Here is a 21,371-nt window from a genome sequence, read left to right as displayed (position 1 = left end):
TGGTGCATGTTCTTTGTTTTTGCCAGAAATCACGAGGGGTAAACCCCAGTGAACATACAGTCAGGGTCTGCACATGAGCAATAAGACAGAGAGGGTCCAGTAGAGCTGGCTTTAATTCTCATCTCATTGTCTTCACTTTAGATTAGTGCGACATCTTGTGTGGGCAAGGAAGAATGGCTTTCAGATTTTGGAGAATCATTTCTGTGTGATATTTCATGTAGTTGAAACAGTAACACATTCCCTGACTACTAGCCATCAGAAAATGAAGGAGCTTGCTATGAATGGGTGTATTCAATTAGTGTTAAAATTCTGTAAGTTGAAGGCAAGTTAAAAATATATTTTCCTCAAGAGCAGTTCACTGCTATCCTTTTAAATGACAAAATTATAATAATACTGTGACTTATTAATAATAAATATACTAATTTATTTTGTTTTACAAAGAATATTGAATTGGTTGGAATGGTTTTTACCTTTTGGTACAGCCATTAATGTATACCTCCTAAATTAAAAAAAAAAAAAAAAAGCTTTGTCTTGTTCTTCAGAAGTATTGAATGTGCAATGCCGTACATTCTAGGGTTTGACTGGATTCAGTTTCTGGCTTTATTTTTTCTTCCAGTGTCTGTATTTATGCTAAAAGTCCAGGTGAATGACATCATCAGTCGCCAATACCTGAATCAAGCAGTTGTGGAGGTATTTGTTAACTACACAAAGACAAATTCTATGGTAACTAGAAACAATGGAGCAGTATTGATAAAAGTACCCTACCAATTAGGACTCAGCTTAACCATCATTGCTTACAAAGATGGCTATGTCTTGACACCTCTGCCTTGGAAAACTGGAAGGATGCCAAGTAAGTACTACAGTGGTATTTTGGACTCACAAATGTAAACGATTTCTTCCTCTGTTGGAGGAGAATCTGTTGAGCTGAAAATGACAATACCTACAAGAATCCCATAAAATATGTTTAGAAGGAAAGGAAAATTTGTAGAAAATAGTCTTTGTCTGTTTGGAACACTAAAACAAAACACCACAAACTAGGTAGCTTGTAAACAACAAAGATATTTCACACACTTCTGGAGGTGAGGAAGACCAAGGTTGAAATGGCAATGGGTTTACTGTCTGGTGAAGGCCTGCTTTCTGATTTATGTAACTACTTTCCATTTTATAGATGTCAACTTCTCACTTTGTCCTCACATGGAAGAGTCTTTGGTGCTAATTTTTCTTTTTTTTAATATATAAATTTCATTTAAATTAGAAACAATCTTATTTTACATATCAATCCCAGTTCCCTCTCCCTCCTATCCCCCCTTACCCCTCAACGCTCCCCCCTCCATTCTATCCCCTATCCACTTCCTAGGGAGGGTAAGGCCTTCCATGAAGGATCATTAAAATCTGTCAAGTCATTTGGGGCAGGGCCTAGGCCCTCCTCTCCTGTGTGTCTAGGCTAAGAGAGTGGTGCTATTTTTTTTTAAAGGCAATTTAATTCCATTGACAAAGCCTCTGTTCTCTTAATTACTCCAAAAGCTCCACATTATTTTGAACAGTATTGTTCTTTTTTTTTTTTAGATTTTATTTATTTTTTTATTTATTATGTATACAGTCTTCTGCCTGCACTCCAGCAGAGGGCACCGGGTCTCATTCAAGGTGGTTGTGAGCCACCATGTGGTTGCTGGGAATTGAACTCAGGACCTCTGGAAGAACAGTCAGTGCTCTTAACCAATGAAAGCTCTACATTTTAACACCACAGCTTTCTTTTGTGGGATCACAGCAATCATGAAGGCACTTCATCCTCCATGGAGGCTTGGGCATTGCCCAGTTGTGGATGCCTGTGGCAATTATCCTTACCTGCAAAGAAAATTCTCTAATGAGAGTCGAATGAGGCACTGATCTTTGTGTGTAGCAATATATCATTAGCAGTCATTTTATTGCTGTGCTCCATTAACAGAATGATCATACTAAGTTTCTCTTAGAGCCCATGACCTATTTAGTCTCAAGTTTTAGTTGCTTTAGTAATGTAAGGTATGGGTTCCATATCACAGAGTGAGTTTTAAGTTCAATAAAGTGGTTGGCTAGTTCCATAATATTTGTGCCACTATTATACCTGTCTACCTTCCAGAGAAGTCACTGTTGTAGGCCTCAGGGTTTGTGGCTGGGTGATATTGATGATTACCCGTCTCTTCTGGTAGTGTATAGAGTACTTTCCGGCACCATAGATGATAGTCAGTAGGGGTGAAGCTTCCAGTTGGTCTTCACTAGGTTTCTACATGTTCAATGATGTAAGTATGCAATGTCTTCAGCAATAGGGTCCTTACCATTAGGAGATGAGGGTAACTAGTAACCTTGGCAATTGTCTGTGATGCTTGAGGGTGAGAATCTATGGTACCTCTTTGTCCAATGACTCAACAAGTTGTAACCCATTCCTGGCACTGAGGGATTTACTTAGTAGCATGAGATGTCTAGGTAAGGGCATTGTCTTCCCCATTGTATGATGATTTAACTTAAGTTTCTCAAATGTATATATATTTTAGGAAGCTCCTACAGTAGTAAGTTTCCATACAGCTTTGAGATGGCCTTTAGTGCTAATGTCCCTCCCCATGTTCCCTTCTTTACTCTGCTCTCCTACCCCTCTCCCTTTAATTTTCCTATTCCAGTTTTCCCGTTATTTCTTTATAATGACATTCTATTTCACTTTCCTTGGAAGGACCCATCCTCTGCCTTGGACCCTTACTAGGTACCTAGCCTTTGTGATTGTTTTAATTGAAACACACACACATCTAAAGCTTTAAAGCTAACATCCATATATATGAAAAAACATACAATATTTGTCTTTTGGGCTCTGGGTTACCTTACTTGTAATGCTTGTTTCTAGCTCCCTCCATCAACTTACCTGAAAATTTCATGTTCCTTAACAGCTGAATCATATTCCATTGTGTAAATTTACCACTTTTTCATTATCCATTCATTGGCTGATGGACATCTAAACTATTTCCAGTTTCTGGCTATCATGAATAAAGCCATGAACATGGATGAGCAAGTGTAGAGCCCTTTGGGTATATATAAAGAAGCTTTTGGGGCACACTGTGACAGAACTATACCTGCCTCAGTTTCCCCTTTGTTAAACATTTTTATTGTATTGTATTTCACAGTATATTCTTCAGTTACACTTTCACTCTTCCCGCAAAGCCAAGCAAATATATGGCTCTTTGAAGACACTGTTTTGATTACCGGAAAATTAGCTGGTAAGTCTACTACGTTTTTACTAAGGAAGTTCTTTGAGTGACTGTTTTATAAGAGAATCAGCATTGATTGTAACTTGACAAAAGTCCACGTTGGGTATTGATGGTAGTAAGATGATCTGTACCAGTTTTTATCTTACTATAAAATTATATTTTTGGGTATTAAACATAATTATCTTCAGGATCCACTGCACCTGGGAATCTATGATGTGAGGAGGAAGTAGTAGAAATTTCTGTCTGTCCTCACTGTCTCATCTCTCAGTGGGGACTGTACGTCTGGTGAAACTGTGACAAGGACAGACAAGTTTCCCAGACCTCTGCGCTCCCTAGCTGTTACTATTTCCTCCTGTGTGTTTAGTGTGAATCTGGCTGCTAATACAGGAGAGGCCTGTGACTGGGCAGTACCCATCTTCTAGGCAGCCTTCACTGGTGGTACTTGCTACTTGCATGTCCACAAGAAGGAGGTCAAAAAACCTCTTTTGGGGGTATTGGTTCAGAGTGTTTCTTCCCTGCTTTACCAACTATGAAGATGACACTTGGACCTTTTCTGTACCTCCATGTACCCCTTATTTGATGCTTAGGAGAAAACTAGACATTTTGTTTCTCTTTGATAGATAATACATAATGCCTTCATGAATTAAACTATCTGTTTGATTTGTGTTGGTCAATTAATGTTCAGTGCTGAAACAATGGAAATGACTAAAAGGCAGGAAATCTTCATGAATGAGTCAACCAAGAGAGGCATGGCCTAAAGAACTGCTTGTGAAAATCCACATTTAGAAGCTAATGTAAGCATCTCTGAAGTACTAAATAGGGACACTTAATAGTACTCATTAGAACTAGAACTTGGACTTGATTAATTATGGAGTGACTTACTAAGTAGGGCTTTAGACCCTCTTACCCTAGATGTTAGAGCATTTGTTACTTATTTTGCAAGCATGTGGCGGACTACGATGAGTTTTGTGTGGCACCATGGCTACAGAGGTCCTGGTTTCATGCTGCTGGGGTTTTAATGAAACTAGGTACAGATGTTTCTGATGTTGTTACATCTCTCCATAAAGTACCCACTTCTCTTCTTAATGCTCATAAAGTACTTCATCAAGAAAGCATTTGGTGTATGTAATAGGGTGTGTTTAGTATATGTGAATGTGTTTGTGGATGGGAATAGAAAAAATGAAAACTTTTCTTAGGAAATGCCGGTAATTTATTTAGGATGCTTATCTTTACTTGGAAGAAATGTGTATATTCTGCATTATTAAGCCACATTTTAAAAATTTTATTATTTAGGTTAACATACAAAATAGTGTATTTCATTGTGATATCTTCATATATAAAAGTCACATATTTTAAAAGTGACTGTATTAGATAATAGTTTGAGTGATCTGAAAATACCCAAGTGTTTCCTCAAATATCTTAACCAAATAATAATGAAGATATAACTGTGCTGTTTCACTCCAGTGTTTTATAGGAGTTCTTTTTCTCCCTTTTGGAAAAATCATAGAAACTGATTTTAAGAATCATCTGACATTATTCTTTTATTATCACACAAATTTTTAAAATTTGATGCATTTTTCATCGTTACAACTTAAATGATTTCTTCTACCTTTATTGGTGATCTTATTAAAGTCCAAAGCCAAAGGTAATGTATCTGATAACTTACAACTTTAATTTTGGAATTTATCCTTGGCTTGTTAAATTGCATTGGTTATAGACATACCAATATGTCATTGAGTTTTCAACTGATAAACATCTGAAGAGAGTCAATTCAACACCACTGAAATGAGGTAATATGTATATGCCTGGAATCTGGCATTTAGAAGACTTTAAAATTACTGTGTGCCTATCTGATTGGGAAACATACTCATTTCAGTATGTGGCTGAATGTGCTGAAGGACAGTTATTGAAAATTGTTGAAAACCTATCCTAAACTAGCATAATTCCAAAGGAACCATTTATCTTTTACAAAGCAGGGTCAACTTCAGGCAAGACTTAATCTGAAGCAGTCAAGTTGGAATAACTGAAAAATAGTTTTTCCTTTCTCCATTTCTCAATTCTACCATGTGAACATTGCCTCCATTTTTAAACAAACTCTCATTTTGGGTTACAAGATGGGACCTTGGGAGACAAAAAAAGCCTTCCATTTTGCATCCAGGCTTGGGACTAGACTCATTGTTAAAGATGAACAAGATGCTTGATTGGGCTTGGCCCATTCTGACACATACCATCAACCTCACTCCTGCTGTAGAACCATGCAGACTGAGGATGGTCAATGTAAGGCTCATTAAAGGGAGATCTGAAAGAGCCATGAAGAAATTCTGGGTAGCGTCACACAGTTCTAGTCTGGAGGTACTTTGTTATCTAAAAGAAACATACGTAATACTAATGCTGTATGTTACCTTTGTATGTTCCAGAACTTTACATTAACTATACTACACTGACATCTTTCCCCACAACTTGTGCTTTACACTCAAGTTTCTTACATGTATCCATATAAGCATCAGTGGCTCATTTGTGGTTCACAGATTGATTCTATTGTGGGATAAAAGTACTCATTATATGAATATAGAAAAAAAGAAACTTCTTAGTTCTGAATTTAAAGAAATTATAGGAGATGTTGGCAACACTCAGAACTCATTATAACCACATCCTGTAGAAGAAAATGTCCTGACCAGTGAGGCTGTTTCTAATATACATATGTTTTTGTTCATTTGTTAATGGGATTTCCTTTGTCCAGATGCCAAATCTCAACCAAGTGTTCAGTTCTCAAAAGCCTTCATTAAACTTCCTGACAACCATCATATTAGCAACGTGACTGGCTACCTAACAGTTCTACAGCAGTTTTTAAAGGTGGACAATTTTCTGTATACGACTGGAATCACTCTTAACAAACCAGGTATTTCCTAGTTTTTAAATATGTAGTCATGTGTCTAAAAATATCAGCACAAAACTATTCCATCAAGTACCTTTTATTTATGTACATAATATTACATATTTGATTTTCATTGAAGCTTTACAAAATACATGTTTCTTTAAAAATATCTGGTATTAAATTGTTTATAAGCAATAGCTTTTCATTAAAAAAAGAATACAGAAGCCAGGCATGGTGGCCCACATCTTTAATTCCAGCACTTAAGAGACAGAGGCAGGCATATTTCTGTGAGTTCGAGACCAGCCTGGGTACAAACCAAGTTCTAGGGCAGCTAGGCCACACAGAGAAACCCTGTCTCCAAAAACAAACAGATAAACAAAACAAAAAGGAATAATTGTACCTTTGTCCTTGGCATATATTATGCCAACTTAATCAAAATGTCCTTTCATTTTAATTCATTAAATTCATTTGAACCAAAGTAAGTAAGCAAAATATAGAAAAAGTTGTGATTATTGCAAAAAATAATACATGTAGAAACTTTGACTTAAATGCGTATCCCAGTTTGACTTTCTAGGCAGTCTTAGCAAACTGATGAGAAATGTCAGTTAAATAGCCAGCGGAAGTGTGCTGTGATCTCAGAGTTATATTTACCACCTTGACAGAGTTAAGCAAGCTATCATAATTTCTACTTGATCTATCTTAGCTAAAAAAGAAACTAGTCCACAGCTCTGATGTTAGGCTCATAATTTGAAAGTGAAGGGATGAATGGATCTTTGCTTTTAAAAAAAAATTAAAAACACAGCCCCATTTGCCACACCATTTCTGCTATCCTTTATAAATCTAACTGAAACTCCACTGTTTAAAAATTACCTCAGACAATTTATAATTTTGAGTATTTTAGTTGTGTCAAATTTTTGGTTCATTTGGGTAAATCTAGAAAGGAGAGCATATTATGGAAATAATATATATTATAAATTATAAATAGTTGTAGCCAGAAGAAGCCCACTCTTCTGTCACAAGCCTGTTTCCTACTGCACATGGAAGTCACTGCCTGAGGGCACTGCCTGGTTTATGAAGCAGGTTTTGTCCTTACATGGGGCATACAGGAGTTAACACATTAATATTCCCATGTCCTGGCTTTGGCTGGTAGGCTTGGACTGGAATTATCTCGATGATTGTCTTTCATTCCTATGTGCCCTGTTGGCATCTTTCCTTGTGTATTAAGTTTCCACTCCATCAGTGGTTGTTTCTGGGGACTACTTTCTTGGTCAGTTCCAGCTCACACTATTCCAAAGCCTGATTCTTGAGGAAGTTGTTCTGAGACGTCCTACTAAGTTTTTCTAGATGTAAGTTAGAGGATGTGCAAAATAAAGGCATTTGCATGAATGCTACAAACTGGCTGCCACAGGAGAGCTCATGCTGTGCTGGAGGATGTGAGACTCCGGCAGGGTCACAATGAGCTTCCTCTCAAAATCCCTGCTTTAAACATGTTGAGTCTTGTAAGGGGACTTCTTTGCTTTGTCCAGTCTGGGGCCACTGGTCACACTGCTTACTGAATTTGAGATGTCATCCGTGCACCAAAGGTCTAGATTTTATATGAAAGTCACGTGCAGCTGGTAGCATTTACATTTTGTAGATAATAAGCCAAAATACCAACACACACCAAGCTTTAAGTAGTCTTGTTAGCTATTTGTTCATAAAATTTTACAAAAGGTTTAGGTTTTTACTGAATTCATTTTACTATACATGACAAAACTTCATTGTAGTAGACTAATTTTTTTTGAAGTTAAGAGGCAGTTTGAGCTTTTCAAAATTGAGCACGAGGCTATGTATGTCTTGTGTGGGCTGGATGAGGTTCATTTTATGGGAAGACTCTGGTCTTTATGGGACTCAAGGGGGCCTGCCAACTACTAGTTACAGGTGCTGTAGTGGTCTTGGTTCTACTTTGGCCATTTAATCATTTCCTCCTATTGGATTTATACAGTTCTAGAGCCCTGTGAGTCTACTGGTCTTTTGTTTTTTTTAAAACTGAAAGTTAGGGTTAGCACTTAGGGCATAGAGTGTGTGCACTCAATGCAGCATGCCAGTAGAGTCCAGAAGACAACTTCTGGGAGCCAGTACTCGCTTTCCAACTTCTAGTGAGCAGTAGGAATCAAACTCACATTATCAGGCTTGTACAGCAAGTAACTTTACCCACTAGACTGGTGTTAGGGCTTCAAAGACAATCAGCTGGATTCAAGTGGATTCAAGTGTCTTAAGTCAGATGACTCAGAGAGAATTAGATTAACCGAAGCTTACCCTGATTGGTCAATGTTACATTATTAGCCAACATTTATTTATGAAATATTTTGAAATCATATTTTAAATATTTATTGTACAGCCAATAGAATATGTATTAGAATGGATAATAATGACAAAATAATAGAGAAAAATGAATTTTGGAGCCATAGCAATTTATGTATATGCAACTTCTGAGTATAATCTTAACAAATTATACTGTCTTTTAGGTTTGGAAAATATTGAGTTGTCTCCTCTTGCTGCAATATGTGTGAAAATATATTCTGGAGGAAAAGAATTGAAGGTGGATGGCTCTATTCATGTAAATCTTCCTCTTTTACATACAAATAACATAAACATGGGAGATCGAATACCTGCTTGGACATTTGATATGAACACAGGTAGGGTAGCTAAGAGAAAATAGAATATTTTTCTTTTGGATATTTGGGTATTTCACCTTAGAGCATTATACATATTTAGGTTTTCACTAACATTACCATTTTGTATACTTTGTTAAGGACCATAATTGGCCTCACTGTTACATGTGTTTGTGAGGGGAAATGATACTAATTCATCATCTTGGTTGCTTTTCCAGTTGCTATAGTAAAATGCCCTGACAAAAGGAACTTAAGAGAGAGAGGATTGACTTTGATTTATAACCATGATGGTTATAGTCCATCATGTTGGGGAAGCTATAGTAGGGGAATGGCTGAGGCAGCTGGTCACTTTGCATCTGCAGTCCAGAAGTGGAACACGATGGAGGCTGGTGCTCAGCTGGCTTCTTCCTTTAACAGCATTCAGGATCATAGCCCAGTGATTGGTGCCACTCACAGTGGCTGTGTCTTCCTATTTCAGCTGGCCTTCTCAAGATAATTCTCCACAGGCATGCCAAAGAAGGCCCATTTCCCATGGTGATTCTAGATCTCACCAAGCCGACAATTGAGGTTAACTATCATACACATTATGTAAAGACAAACAAAAATTTGGACATTATTCACCCACATTGTTTTGTGTTGTCTTGTATTGTCTTGACAATAAATAACACAAGTGAGGTCCCAATTTTATTCATTGCATTTTGCTTCCCAGATGGCAACTGTGAAGCCCTTTCTCTAGTTTTGTTTGTTTCCATATAAATAAAGTAGTAGTAAAGATTTCTAAAAGTAAATAAATAGGGTGGTGTGTCCAGTCGCGTGGCCTGGTGCAGAGCATGCTACAGAGCCTGGATGGTCTTTCAGAACTTGCTTTTTCTCCTTTCTCACCCATTTCCTCTGTGTTAGCACCTTCCTAAAGTAGGATTTTGAAATGTCCAATGGAAGGTGGTTGGGGCTGTAGCTTCTGTCTTTGTCAGGTTGAAGACTAGCAGAAAGGTAGATATGGTTTGTTTGGTAGTCACAGAAGAATCTACACTGTGTTGAAGAATAGAGTTTGTGCAAGAAGAATGTACACATTTTATATAGGATTAGCTCACACATTGATGTGGTGTGGAATCCTGAACTCACCATGCCATCTGAAAACAGGGAATGGAAAGAAAGTCAAGGGAGATTTGTGATCTGATGCCACTGGGAATGGAAGGGTGGATTGTAAGGCCAAATCCATATAAACGTCCACTGTGAAAGATAAGCTGCATATGTCCGTGCTCTTTCAATTAGTGGAAGCTATGCAACTAAGAGTGGTAATCCACTACTGAGAGTTTTGGGTCAGTTCAGATGAGATCTGGGGTCTAGTCCGCTTACCGGCAGTGCCATGTGGGACAAGCCTTTTAAGTGATTTGGGACTCAGTGTTTTCAAATTATTTTAAGGAAGAATGAGCTATTTGAGTTCTGGTTTTTGATCATTATTCCTAGAAAAGGCCTTTCTTGAATATTCTTTTGAGTAACATTTTTTAAATTGAGGGTTGTTGAGATGTCTAGACAGGAAAAGGTGTTTACATAAGCCTGCCAACTTGAGTTGGCTTCATAGAATGCATGATAGAACAGGAGAGTCTATTTTACAATTTGTTCTTTGACCTCCATGTGTGTATTATGGCGCATGCACCCACACATCACACACCCCCACCATCACATACAAATAATAATAATGTTTTAAGTTTTTTAAAAATTTTAATTTATCATATACACTATGCTAAATTTAACTTCAACTAAAAGAGATACATTGAGCCATTCTGTCACCTCAAGTTTCTCTACTTTATTATTAACTGTTTAATCAATATTGCTGAAAATTATTGGATTTATTCACTTTTGTATGACTGACCAAATTAATATTGCACAGATACATTTTATTTACCCATTCATACACTGGCAGACATTTTGGTTGGTTCCTATCTTGGCTATTGTAAACGATATTCCAGTAAACACAGGGCTGAGGGATACAAAAACGTCAGGAGGGATTAGTTTTAGTGTTCTATAGCATAGTGAGGTAAATTATCTGAAATAAGCTCTGATATGTTTCAAGATAAGTAGATGGGCTCAGAGGTCACATCCTATGTATGAGATTGATGTGTGTATAAGCCGAAGGAAATTCACAAATACACATTGTGAATATCTGTGAAATTCTACTGTTTGCCATAAATATGTACAAATGTGTAAATTAAGGATAAAAAATAATATAGCCCATTTTACATTTCATAGATAATAAGCCAAAAAACCAATATATACCAAGCTTTACATACCTCTGTGAGCTATTTGTGCATAAAATTTCATCAAAGGTTTAGGTTTTTACTGAATATATTTTACTATAGATGACACAACTTCACTGGAGTAGACAACCTTTTTTAAAGTTAAGAGACAGTTTGAGCTTTCCAAATTTGAGCATGAGGCTGTGTATGCCTTTAGTGGGCTGGATGAGGTACATTTTGTGGGGAGACACTGGTCTCCAAATGGGACTTGAGGGGGGCCTGTCAACTACTAGTTGCAGGTGCTGCAGTGGTCTGGGTTCTACTCTGGTCATGTAATCAATTCCTCCTGGATCTCTCAACTCCATTCTCAGTGGCAAAGAAGACCAGGTCAGGGCTTGCTTCCCAGTTATGGTACCATGCCTGCGATGAACTGGTTTAAGTTCTGGCACCTCAGATGAAAACTGCATGTGAAGCCTGACTTATTCATGAATGCAGCTCTGGGATAGATAAGAAAGAGTTCTGGAAAAACTATCAGTAGCATTAGAACAATGGTTCTTAAAGTGATAAGGCCACACAGCATATGGCGTCTGTGTTTAATCACAATCTCAGGACAAGTGACAAAATGACTACCTGTTGATGAATTGGGATTTATTTCTCTCTTGTTACATGTCTGGTGTTAGAGACTGAACTCTGGGATTCAAGAACTTTACATTTACATCTTAGGTAGCCTTTCAATTAGAATTTTATTCTTCATCCTCTTGGGGTACCTAAATTGAGTTTTGTTATAATGAATTTATCTTCTTTAGTCATGACAACTCATTTACATTATGTTATTATGCATGTATGATATTGAGTATGATGTAACATTTAGTATTTATCATCCTAGATATTTACTCTCACGGTATTTATAATTTCTGAATTGTTCGAAATTCTTTGCATGACTACCAGAAAACTTTGTTTTTATACCTTAGCTCTAAGATTTAGAACTATACCTAACTTGTTTTTCACTTACCACATGTTTTAGGTGCTTGGGTACATCATGGCTGGGGAATAGTTAAGGAGCACAACAGTCATTTGATTTGGACCTATGATGCACCACATTTGGGCTACTGGATTGCAGCTCCATTCCCAGGAGCTAGAGGTACTGTAAAAATGAAACGAAGTAATTTTAAAGAATAATGCACATAGCATGCTGGAGTTGATATCAGCTGGCCTCCAGCTTAGGCTAAGCATTGCCATGGGGCAGGTGAACAAAACTAGACAACCCCCCCTTTTATCTTGTACAAAACCAAAGGATTAAGCTTCATGAACTCTCTTACTGTCACATCTAGTGAATTTGTGAAGACTGAAGTTTGTTCCAGTATTTTCCTTTCTTTTTTTCAAGACAGGCTTTCTCTGTGTCACAACCCTCCCTAGCTGTTCTTGAACTCACCGATATTCACCTGCCTCTGCCTTGGGAGTGCTAGCATTAAAGGTGTACTTCACCATTTCCTGAGTGTTCCATTATTTTCTAATTTTATGTTTTCATGAATGAATTCTACCCAGAACAGTTAAAGCCTCTGGCTACAAGAAACAGGGACATTATGGTAATTTTATAAAAAGTGAAGAATATAGTTTACAGGATCCTGGGGAAGCCAGACATCTCTGCAACTCAGAGACCTGACCAGAGCTTGGTCAACTCTTCACCAGGTGGCCACCACTGACTCTTATCCTTTCCAGTCTTTCCTCACATAGTGCCTGGTCCTTCTGAGGAGGAAGACTCTGGGGAATGTGAGAGGAAAGACTGTTGAATAATTATGTCTCCAGATTGTTTTGAAAGATCAGATAGATGGTGTACAGGATGATTATTGACCTGACAGTTTGAACAGATGGTGGCTGGAAGCTGGTGGCCACACAAGGATTCTTCACTGGGGATGATCCATGCTGTTCTAACACAAAGTATTTAACATGGCATCAAATTATGTGGGGATCTGAACCTAACAAAACCCCACATTTATCACATACCAGTACATGTATCAAAAATTTAAAAAGTTATTTATTTAAGCTACTAAGTTTTCCTGAATAGAACTGGTCATAACGATGAATACCTTTAGTCCCAGAACTCAGGAGGCAGAGGCAGGCAGATCTCTGAGTTTGAGGCCAGCCTGATCTACATAGAGAGTTCCAGAACAGCCTGAGTTACATAGTAAGACCACATCTCGATAAAGATGAAACAAAACAGCAAATACCAAACAAACAAACAAACAACCCCCCAACAAAAAACAAAACCAAACAAAACACCCCAAAACCTTCCTGAATACAGAAACATCCTTTCACATGCTGGAGACTGGGTGGGTTTTGTCAGCCTGGGTATCACTCTAATTCAAATTGAGTAAGAACCCCATCATTCCATATTTTGCTCCCACATAATTTGAGTTTCCATTATCACAACTTCCTTAAACTATTCCCTTCAAAGTTCACTTTAACGCTTGGAAGCCAGGGCCCCATGTTTTAGGGTTTGGTTTTCTCAGTAGCTCAACAGCCAGGCATTGCTTCTGTAAGCTCAAGCTATTGTGCAGCAATCAACTGTTTTAGGCGCTATGTTACTTATTTACTTTTTAAGTATGTGTGTTTGGGTTGGCTGCTCTGCTTTTGGGCAGATCTGACCAGAGCTTGGTCAACTCTTCACCAGGTGGCCATGGTTCAACTTATGTTTTCTTATTTCAGAACTCAGGTTGAAGGCATAGTGACATTCCGGGACATACTCTTCCCATGTCAGAGTGCCTTAGCAAGACGCCCAAGCCATATCACATGCATTGGTGCCACACTAAAGAAAGAGGCTCTTCCTTTTTAAACCAAAAAGTGTTCCCAAATATGGATTCTGCACTTCTCTCCTGTGTCTTCCGTCTACTTCTAACAAAGGGCTTTGTACTATATTTACTGAATAGCATAGAAAATATGGTATGGGAAGTTAACTAGGAATTTCTTCTCTTATTTTTTTTTTAACCAGCATTTACAAGGGAAGAATTTACTGGACCCCAAGTAGCACTCAAAACTGCAAATAGATTCATTCAACCTACATCCACCTGTTACTTCTAACATTATGAAAGGTTTCTTTCAGCATACTGACTACTTTCTGAAAAAGAATACCACAATGCATGTATATTACTCTGGGTCAGGGGCATGGAAAAGCCACAAAGGAGAGAGGGGAAAATGATGTGAGATTAAAGCTATGCGTTCAGTTTATTTTGTAGCAGTGAATTAGGTGGGAATTCCAAAGCATAGTGAGGTTACATTGCTTTCTTAAAGGTAAGTTAAAATAAATAGGCTAAACACACAGCAGGGAAACAGATTGAATACATACTTTTAAGTGATCTGAATGCTTGTTATATGAAGTAGGATGCAATATTAGGCAAAATGTTCAGTTTCTGAAGGTAAGTGGTATTTTGAAAAAAGCTATTCCCTTAGTCATGCAACCTCATTTAAAATATTCCAAATTCAATGATCAAAGCAAGTCGGTTGATAAGTCCCACAGGGCATGAAAGTTGTCATTCAACCATGGAAGTTACCACAGGAAGGATGTAAACTAACAGGAGCAGACATACATATTCAGTTTACCTCATCCAGGATAAAACAAATCTAAAAGTCTAACCCCAAATGATACGTTTTTCTGTGTTTACATTGAATCATGCAGGTTCAGGTATAAATGAAGATTCCAAAGACATAACTGCCTACCACACAGTGTTCCTTACAGCCATATTAGGGGGAACAATAGTTATCATCATTGGATTTTTTGCTGTACTGCTTTGTTATTGCAGGTAAGAACAGCACTAATCTATATGTATAGTCAGAGTTGTCATATTGTAGTATAACTTCAGTATATTGTGTGTACTATAAAGTTCATTAATAGAAATCATTATTAGGGGCTGGAGAGATGGCTTGGTGGTTAACAACACCTGCTTTCACTGAAACAGCAAGCATGGGGCTCTCAAGGGTCCTTACCACACCCTCTGCATATATGTTACAGCTGTTAGCTTGGTGTTTTTGTGGAACTCCTAACAGTGGAAGTGGGTGTGTCTCTTTCTTTTGCCTACTCTTGGGATTTTTTTTCCTCCATTGGGTTGCCTTGTCCCACCTCTGAATGAGGTCTTTTGTCTTGTCTTATTGTATCTTTTTTTGTTTTGTTTTGTTTGGTTGTTGTGTCTTGGAGGCCTGCTCTGTTATGAAGGGAAAGAGAAAGGGAATAATAGATCTGAGGGAGAGGGGAATCGGGAGAAGATAGGAGGAGTGGAAAGAGGGGAAACTGTGGTGAAGTGTACTGTATGCAAGAAGAATCTATTTTAAAAACAAACAAACAAAAGAAAGAAAGAAAACACTTGCTCTTCCAAAGAATCTGAGTTCTGTGCTAGGCCTTTAACTCCAGCTCTAGGAGCTCTGACATGCACATCCATACACATAAGTGAAAAGTTACAAAATACAAAGAATCATTTATCTTTTAATATATGTAGATTGGAAATCAAAACAAATGCATTCTAGAAGCATCATTATAATTGTATTTGTATGTTTTGGTATACTTTTCTTTGGTGAATATTATAGATTGTAACTTTAAGTATTGCTTTTTCTATTCTAGGGGTAAGTGTGGAACACCACAGAAAAGAGAAAGAAATATCACTAAACTTGAGATCCTCAAGAGAGACCAGACAACATCAACAACACACATAAATCATATCAGTTCAGTCAAAGTTGCATTAAAAGCTGAGGACAAGGCACAGTTATTTAATGCCCAAACCTCATCCTACAGCCCCCAGAAAAAGGAAACCACAAAGATGGAAACAGAAGAAAGAATTTCCATGGTGAAAACTCGGGACAATTTTAAAATCTACAATGAAGATGTTTCCTTTCTGTCAGTCAATCACAATAACTACTCAAGAAATCCAACACAGTCGTTGGAGCCAAGTCTAGGAAGCAAACAACCTAAGCATATTAACAACAACCTCTCTCCGTCGCTAGGTGGCGCTCAAGAGGAAAAGAGGTATCTCACAGGAAGTGAGGAGGTCTATGGGCGGTCCCACATTCCGGAGCAGCTTATGCACATCTACAGCCAGCCCATTGCCATCCTTCAGACGTCAGACCTGTTCTCCACACCAGAGCAGTTACATGCTGCTAAGTCTGCCACTTTGCCACGAAAGGGACAGTTGGTCTATGGCCAGTTGATGGAACCAGTAAACAGAGAGAACTTTACACAAACATTGCCCAAAATGCCAATGCATTCTCACGTCCAAGCCCCAGATGCCAGAGAAGAGGACATTGTACTTGAAGGTCAGCAGAGCTTGCCATCCCAGACTTCAGATTGGAGCCGCTATTCCAACAGCTTGTTGGAGTCCGTGTCTGTTCCCGGAACCCTAAACGAAGCTGTTGTGATGACTCCTTTTTCATCAGAACTCCAAGGCATTTCCGAGCAGACCCTCCTAGAGTTGTCCAAAGGCAAACCCTCTCCCCATCCCAGGGCGTGGTTTGTGTCTCTTGATGGAAAGCCTGTGGCACAAGTGAGACACTCCTTTATAGACCTTAAAAAAGGCAAGAGAACCCAGAGCAATGATACAAGTCTAGACTCTGGGGTGGATATGAATGAGCACCATTCAAGTAGAAAGCTGGAGAGGGAGAAAACATTCATCAAAAGCATGCATCAGCCCAAGATCCTTTACCTGGAAGATTTAGACCTGAGCAGCAGTGAGAGCGGCACCACAGTCTGCTCCCCCGAGGATCCTGCATTGAGGCACATCTTAGATGGAGGCAGCGGAGTTATTATAGAGCACCCCGGGGAAGAGTCTCCAGGAAGGAAAAGCACTGTGGAAGATTTTGAAGCCAACACATCTCCCACTAAAAAAAGAGGTCGACCACCACCACTAGCCAAAAGAGATAGCAAGACTAACATCTGGAAGAAACGGGAGGAACGTCCACTGATTCCCATAAACTAATTGTGAGAGCCATGTATCTCTGTCGTTTCATGGTGTGTATTCTTGCTTCTTGTAAATTGCAGTATGAACTTCTTGGGAAGCTGAGACCCAGCAGTCTCACCGGTCTTGAACACATCTCAAGCAAAGTAGATGGTAAAATAATAATTCAAAAACTAGAAATGCTTTCTGTGGCCTGTTCTTTTCATCTGCTTTTGAGTGATGAAGATATCCAAGTTTTCAAAATGTAAAATAATGTAAAGATGTTATCTGAAAATGTTGCTCAGTTTTCCAATTGTACTGACTCTTAAGAATCCAACAGTGAAATGTGTGCTACAACTGCCTCTGCCTTGGTCTCATGAAACACAAAGGCAGGTGTCTTCTTCCGGCCTCATCCTCCTGCAGTGTGACTGTGACGTCTTTTCCTGCCTATGCTTTAAAAACAGCTTGACAGATGTTTGGGTGGATGTTAAAGACCAAATGACACTTTCTTTCTTAAGATTGATGGCTTGTGGATTGTCAGCACCATAGTAAATCCTGTGCCCCTATAATACAGCCAGGAAGCCCCTGGTTCACTAGAGGAGACCAAATTCTGGTTATTTGGGGATATAGGTTTATAGAGCAAATAAGACATTGACTTATTATGTAGACATTTGAAAAATGAAAACTCTAATATTGTCTTTTTATTTTCAAATGAAGTGACCTTAGTTGCCAGGTGAGAGGAGGCTCTGGTTTGCTTTAAGGCTCACTATCCATATAGGCTAAAGTCTATTTTTAATACTCTTTTGTTATAACCCCAATTAAACTTAATTAAAAATACAGCAATTTTTTGTGAAGGCCAAAAAATGAATAGACTATGTAGATAAAAAAATGAATATTCCATGTAATTTGGCAGGAGAGGAAAGGCCATTTTGATATTAAAAAATCTCCAGGGTATGAGTTACATGTCTTCATATTGACTCTTTTAGATGATGGAGGAAAGCATTCTGGGTTTCAAGAGAGAGCTTTCATTGTCTCCTGTGCCCATACAGCCTCACTTGTCAGTTTCAGGCATTTATCCCTGTCCTTCCCTCAGTGTGAACTCAGAAGCTGTTTTCAGTTATGTGTCCTCAACTCTTGTAAAATAAAATCTCTTTGATCCAATCAACCCATCCTGTTCTACCTAAAATTTTTCACAAGGACACCTTTGTGCAGTAGCTCTCCCTTTCCTTTTGATGGGCAGAAATGGTTCTTCTTTTCACCCTCTACTATTCAATACATGGGCAGCAGAGGAGAATCAAGCCACCTAAACAAGCTTAAGGAAACTATGACACCCTAACTTTGTAAAATTGTAGATAGTTGTATGATGGAAGACAACAGTACCCTACCCCAAGACAGTAGACTTCAGCCAGATTTTCCTGCAATCTCTTCTGAAATATCTTACCTGTTGGAACTCTCCTGGCTTTGTGAATTTAACCCAAAGAATGCAAAGACCTTTGCCTATGTTTCTTGTGTATTACTCCTCTTTATATGTGTTTGGGTAACACATAGGCTTGCTATTGGGGGTAGAGTGACAAGGCTCACATTTAGAGGGGGGGGGGCTCTTTATTGGCCTCACACAGAAATAGATCATAAATAGCATGGAATGACTTGGAGAAGTTTAAGGAGTTAGTGCTCTGTGGAAGTGCCTTTGACTCGGACTTGCATTAGGAGGATAAACAACATCTTTCTTCAGTGTACATTTTGTTAGCCAAATTAAACAGATGTGCGGTTATTAAAAACTATATAGCCCTAGTGTTTCACGTTGGAACAATGGATTTTGCATGTTACATTTTCTTTTGTGTGCTGTTTTTTGAATCCACAATACATTGATAAATCGGAATGAGGCTAGGAGCTATATAAGAAAGTGCTGCACCTCCGTAACACTTTAAGTGTATATCTTCGCCTTTAAAAAGGTTTTGTATCTCAACTGGGCAATGAAATACACATATAAACATGTGAGTATATTGCCCAAGTATGCCAGTGACTTCACTCATTTTTGTCTAAGGGAAATGAGATGATGTATCCTAAGGGCTTTTGTAGAACTTTAATTTCACAAAATAATTTTTTTTCAAAAAGAGCACTGTGTGTGCTGTTTTTGATTGGGAATTTTAGGCAATTTATCTTTTCTAATCAGAAGAATGTGACTTCTCATTTGTGAGCTGTTCACAGTTTCCTTTCAAAAAGCCTAAGCCATCTACTTTTTTTTAACCCAAGTGAGAAGCTAACACTATTCACTACTTTCTTAAATTTTTAAATTGAAAGCCAGTGCAGAATTTTGCATATGTAAACTAGAGAATTTTGGTTACAAATTGCTGAAATTTGTGGAGCCTTTGTATATAGTTTGGGTATATCTCGAAGGCAAAGCTATCAATTAACCAATGGATCCATTTACTAAAGCACAGCTATGTGCAGTTTTGAATAATATGACCTTGAAACTTTCTAAAAATCCATTTTTATGAATTTCTGCTGTTGAATAGGGATCATGTCCTTTTATAGTTTGCAGCATGCCACAAAAATCACAAATACTGAGGAATAAGAGCCCTGCTTTGCTTTGGTAATTGCTGTCAGGCTACTTTCTATATATTTGGAAACTCTGCTATCCATATATATTATAGGGTTTTAGAGATCTGGGGGTCAAATATTGTCCTTCCAAACTTCCCAGAAAGGTGAAGCTCAAAACTACATATTAATTTCTATGGCTTGAGTTACTCATTGTTGTGTGCTGACATCACAGACAGACCTGACTTGGTTTCCACTTCAGATCTAGAGTTGACGTCTTGCCCTCATGTTCTCAGGTGTTTTTTTTTCCTCCTCCTCCTCCTCCTCCTCCTCCTCCTCCTCCTCCTCCTCCTCTTCCTCCTCCTCCTCCTCCTCCCCCTCCTCCTACTCCTCTTCTTCATATTCTTTCATCAGAGAAATCTCATGTTTTTGGTATATTTATTGATGTTACTGTATTTCTTGAACAGTCTGAAGATTTGTAAAATGTTACAAACAGTTCTTTAAGGATAATAAAAAAAATCAATCTGAATATATACTTGTTTCAGTGTTTAATTTGAAGTAACAAGCAAAATCTCCCTATGTTATATTTTGTCTAGTAAATAATCATAACTTTTTATTCATTATGTTCCAACGTAAAATTAATCCCATATATATGATGAACTTGATAATTATTTTTAGGTCTCCAGAGTTCTCAGTTTTACTATTGAAGCTGAGAATAGACAACTAGTTTTCCATTGAATGGGATTCATTAATCTCATGGTCATTTTAAATTTATATTTTAAATTCTAAGTGAAAAAATGATATAAAGCCCCCATACCTCTCTTCAAGACACTCTTTGGGCTTCTGACCTAAGATGTGATGAGGAAAAGGATCTTCACACTCTGCTCTCCAAAGTCCTCGCTCAGCCAGTTGAACACTACTTAGGTTCAGACAGGAGGTAGTCAGGGGCTTTAGAATAGTTTTTGGGAATTATCCTGGATGCCATATTTTTAGACCTCCCCAATACCTTTTATGCATCATGTGACCAGACATACTTTTAGGTAGATCTATTGGGTGGTGGACTCTGAAGCCACTTGGCATACAATATTGCAGACACACTGACTCCACTGGCACTGTGCTGGAACCTTCCACCTGGGGTCCTGCATGTTTTAGCAGAGTGTGGCTGCCTTTGTGTCAGGGCATGGGCCTGAAGGCTGTCGGATTCAAAGAAATGATGTGGCTAAGTCATGACCAGAAGTATAGCAATGCCAAAGCAATGTGATACAGCAGCTGGTCAAGACACTAGGATCTCAGAAGTAAAAATTGTATGGGAAGAATGATGGAACTGTAAAGAGCTGCAGAAAAAGAAGTTAGGTAGAGACAGGGATATTTCAATGTTGTGGAAAGTAATTCTCCCATATACTTATTAGTTGGAACAGACAACCAGGGCCCTGCCCCTTCGACTACATATTGGAAAACATGAAACTAGGCCTCAGTGTTGCTTTACCTTGGCTCCAAAATTAGCACCTTTAAGAGAGTCCTTTGTCAGGATACACAGCAAGATAGCTTACTTTCAGGAGTGCACTGTCACACCAAGGGAAGGGTAGGGGAAACGTCTTTACTGTATACATGAGACTTGGATTTCCTCTCCACCAAAATGAAGATTCTTTTTTCCCTTGATATTTTTATCTTTATTGAATTTAGATTCTTAAAGACATCTTTATGGTTAAGTGCCAGAAAGGTAGCCAAGAATTCAGTAATAGTTTACAATGCTAAATGTAAAATATTTTGGTAATATTAATAAATATTCATTAACATACATGCATAGAAAATGTCTGGGAGGGGGAATAACTTTCCTTCCTGAAATAGCTATGTTTAATGATCACATTTTTACTGCCTGTAATACTTCAAAATATTGCAATGGCATGTCTCTCTTCTTTGCC

General features: G+C 38.2%; 1 protein-coding gene across 1 annotated transcript in view; it reads left to right on the top strand.

The window, feature by feature from the left end:
• Positions 1-16,953, top strand: part of Fam171b (family with sequence similarity 171 member B) — a 57,773-nt gene extending 40,820 nt beyond the window's left edge. Inside the window, exons 2-8 of the mRNA XM_027420063.2 lie at positions 617-850; positions 3,147-3,239; positions 5,971-6,129; positions 8,613-8,783; positions 12,021-12,137; positions 14,670-14,793; positions 15,606-16,953. Coding sequence (XP_027275864.1) covers positions 617-850; positions 3,147-3,239; positions 5,971-6,129; positions 8,613-8,783; positions 12,021-12,137; positions 14,670-14,793; positions 15,606-16,953 — 2,246 coding nt within the window. The remainder of the gene's footprint in view (positions 1-616; positions 851-3,146; positions 3,240-5,970; positions 6,130-8,612; positions 8,784-12,020; positions 12,138-14,669; positions 14,794-15,605) is intronic.
• Positions 16,954-21,371: the final 4,418 nt, after the last annotated feature.

The sequence above is a fragment of the Cricetulus griseus genome, chromosome 6, assembly GCF_003668045.3.
Source record: "Cricetulus griseus strain 17A/GY chromosome 6, alternate assembly CriGri-PICRH-1.0, whole genome shotgun sequence".
NCBI lineage: Eukaryota > Metazoa > Chordata > Mammalia > Rodentia > Cricetidae > Cricetulus > Cricetulus griseus.
Note: the sequence above shows the minus strand (reverse complement) of the source record. Positions and strands in the feature narration are given on the sequence as shown.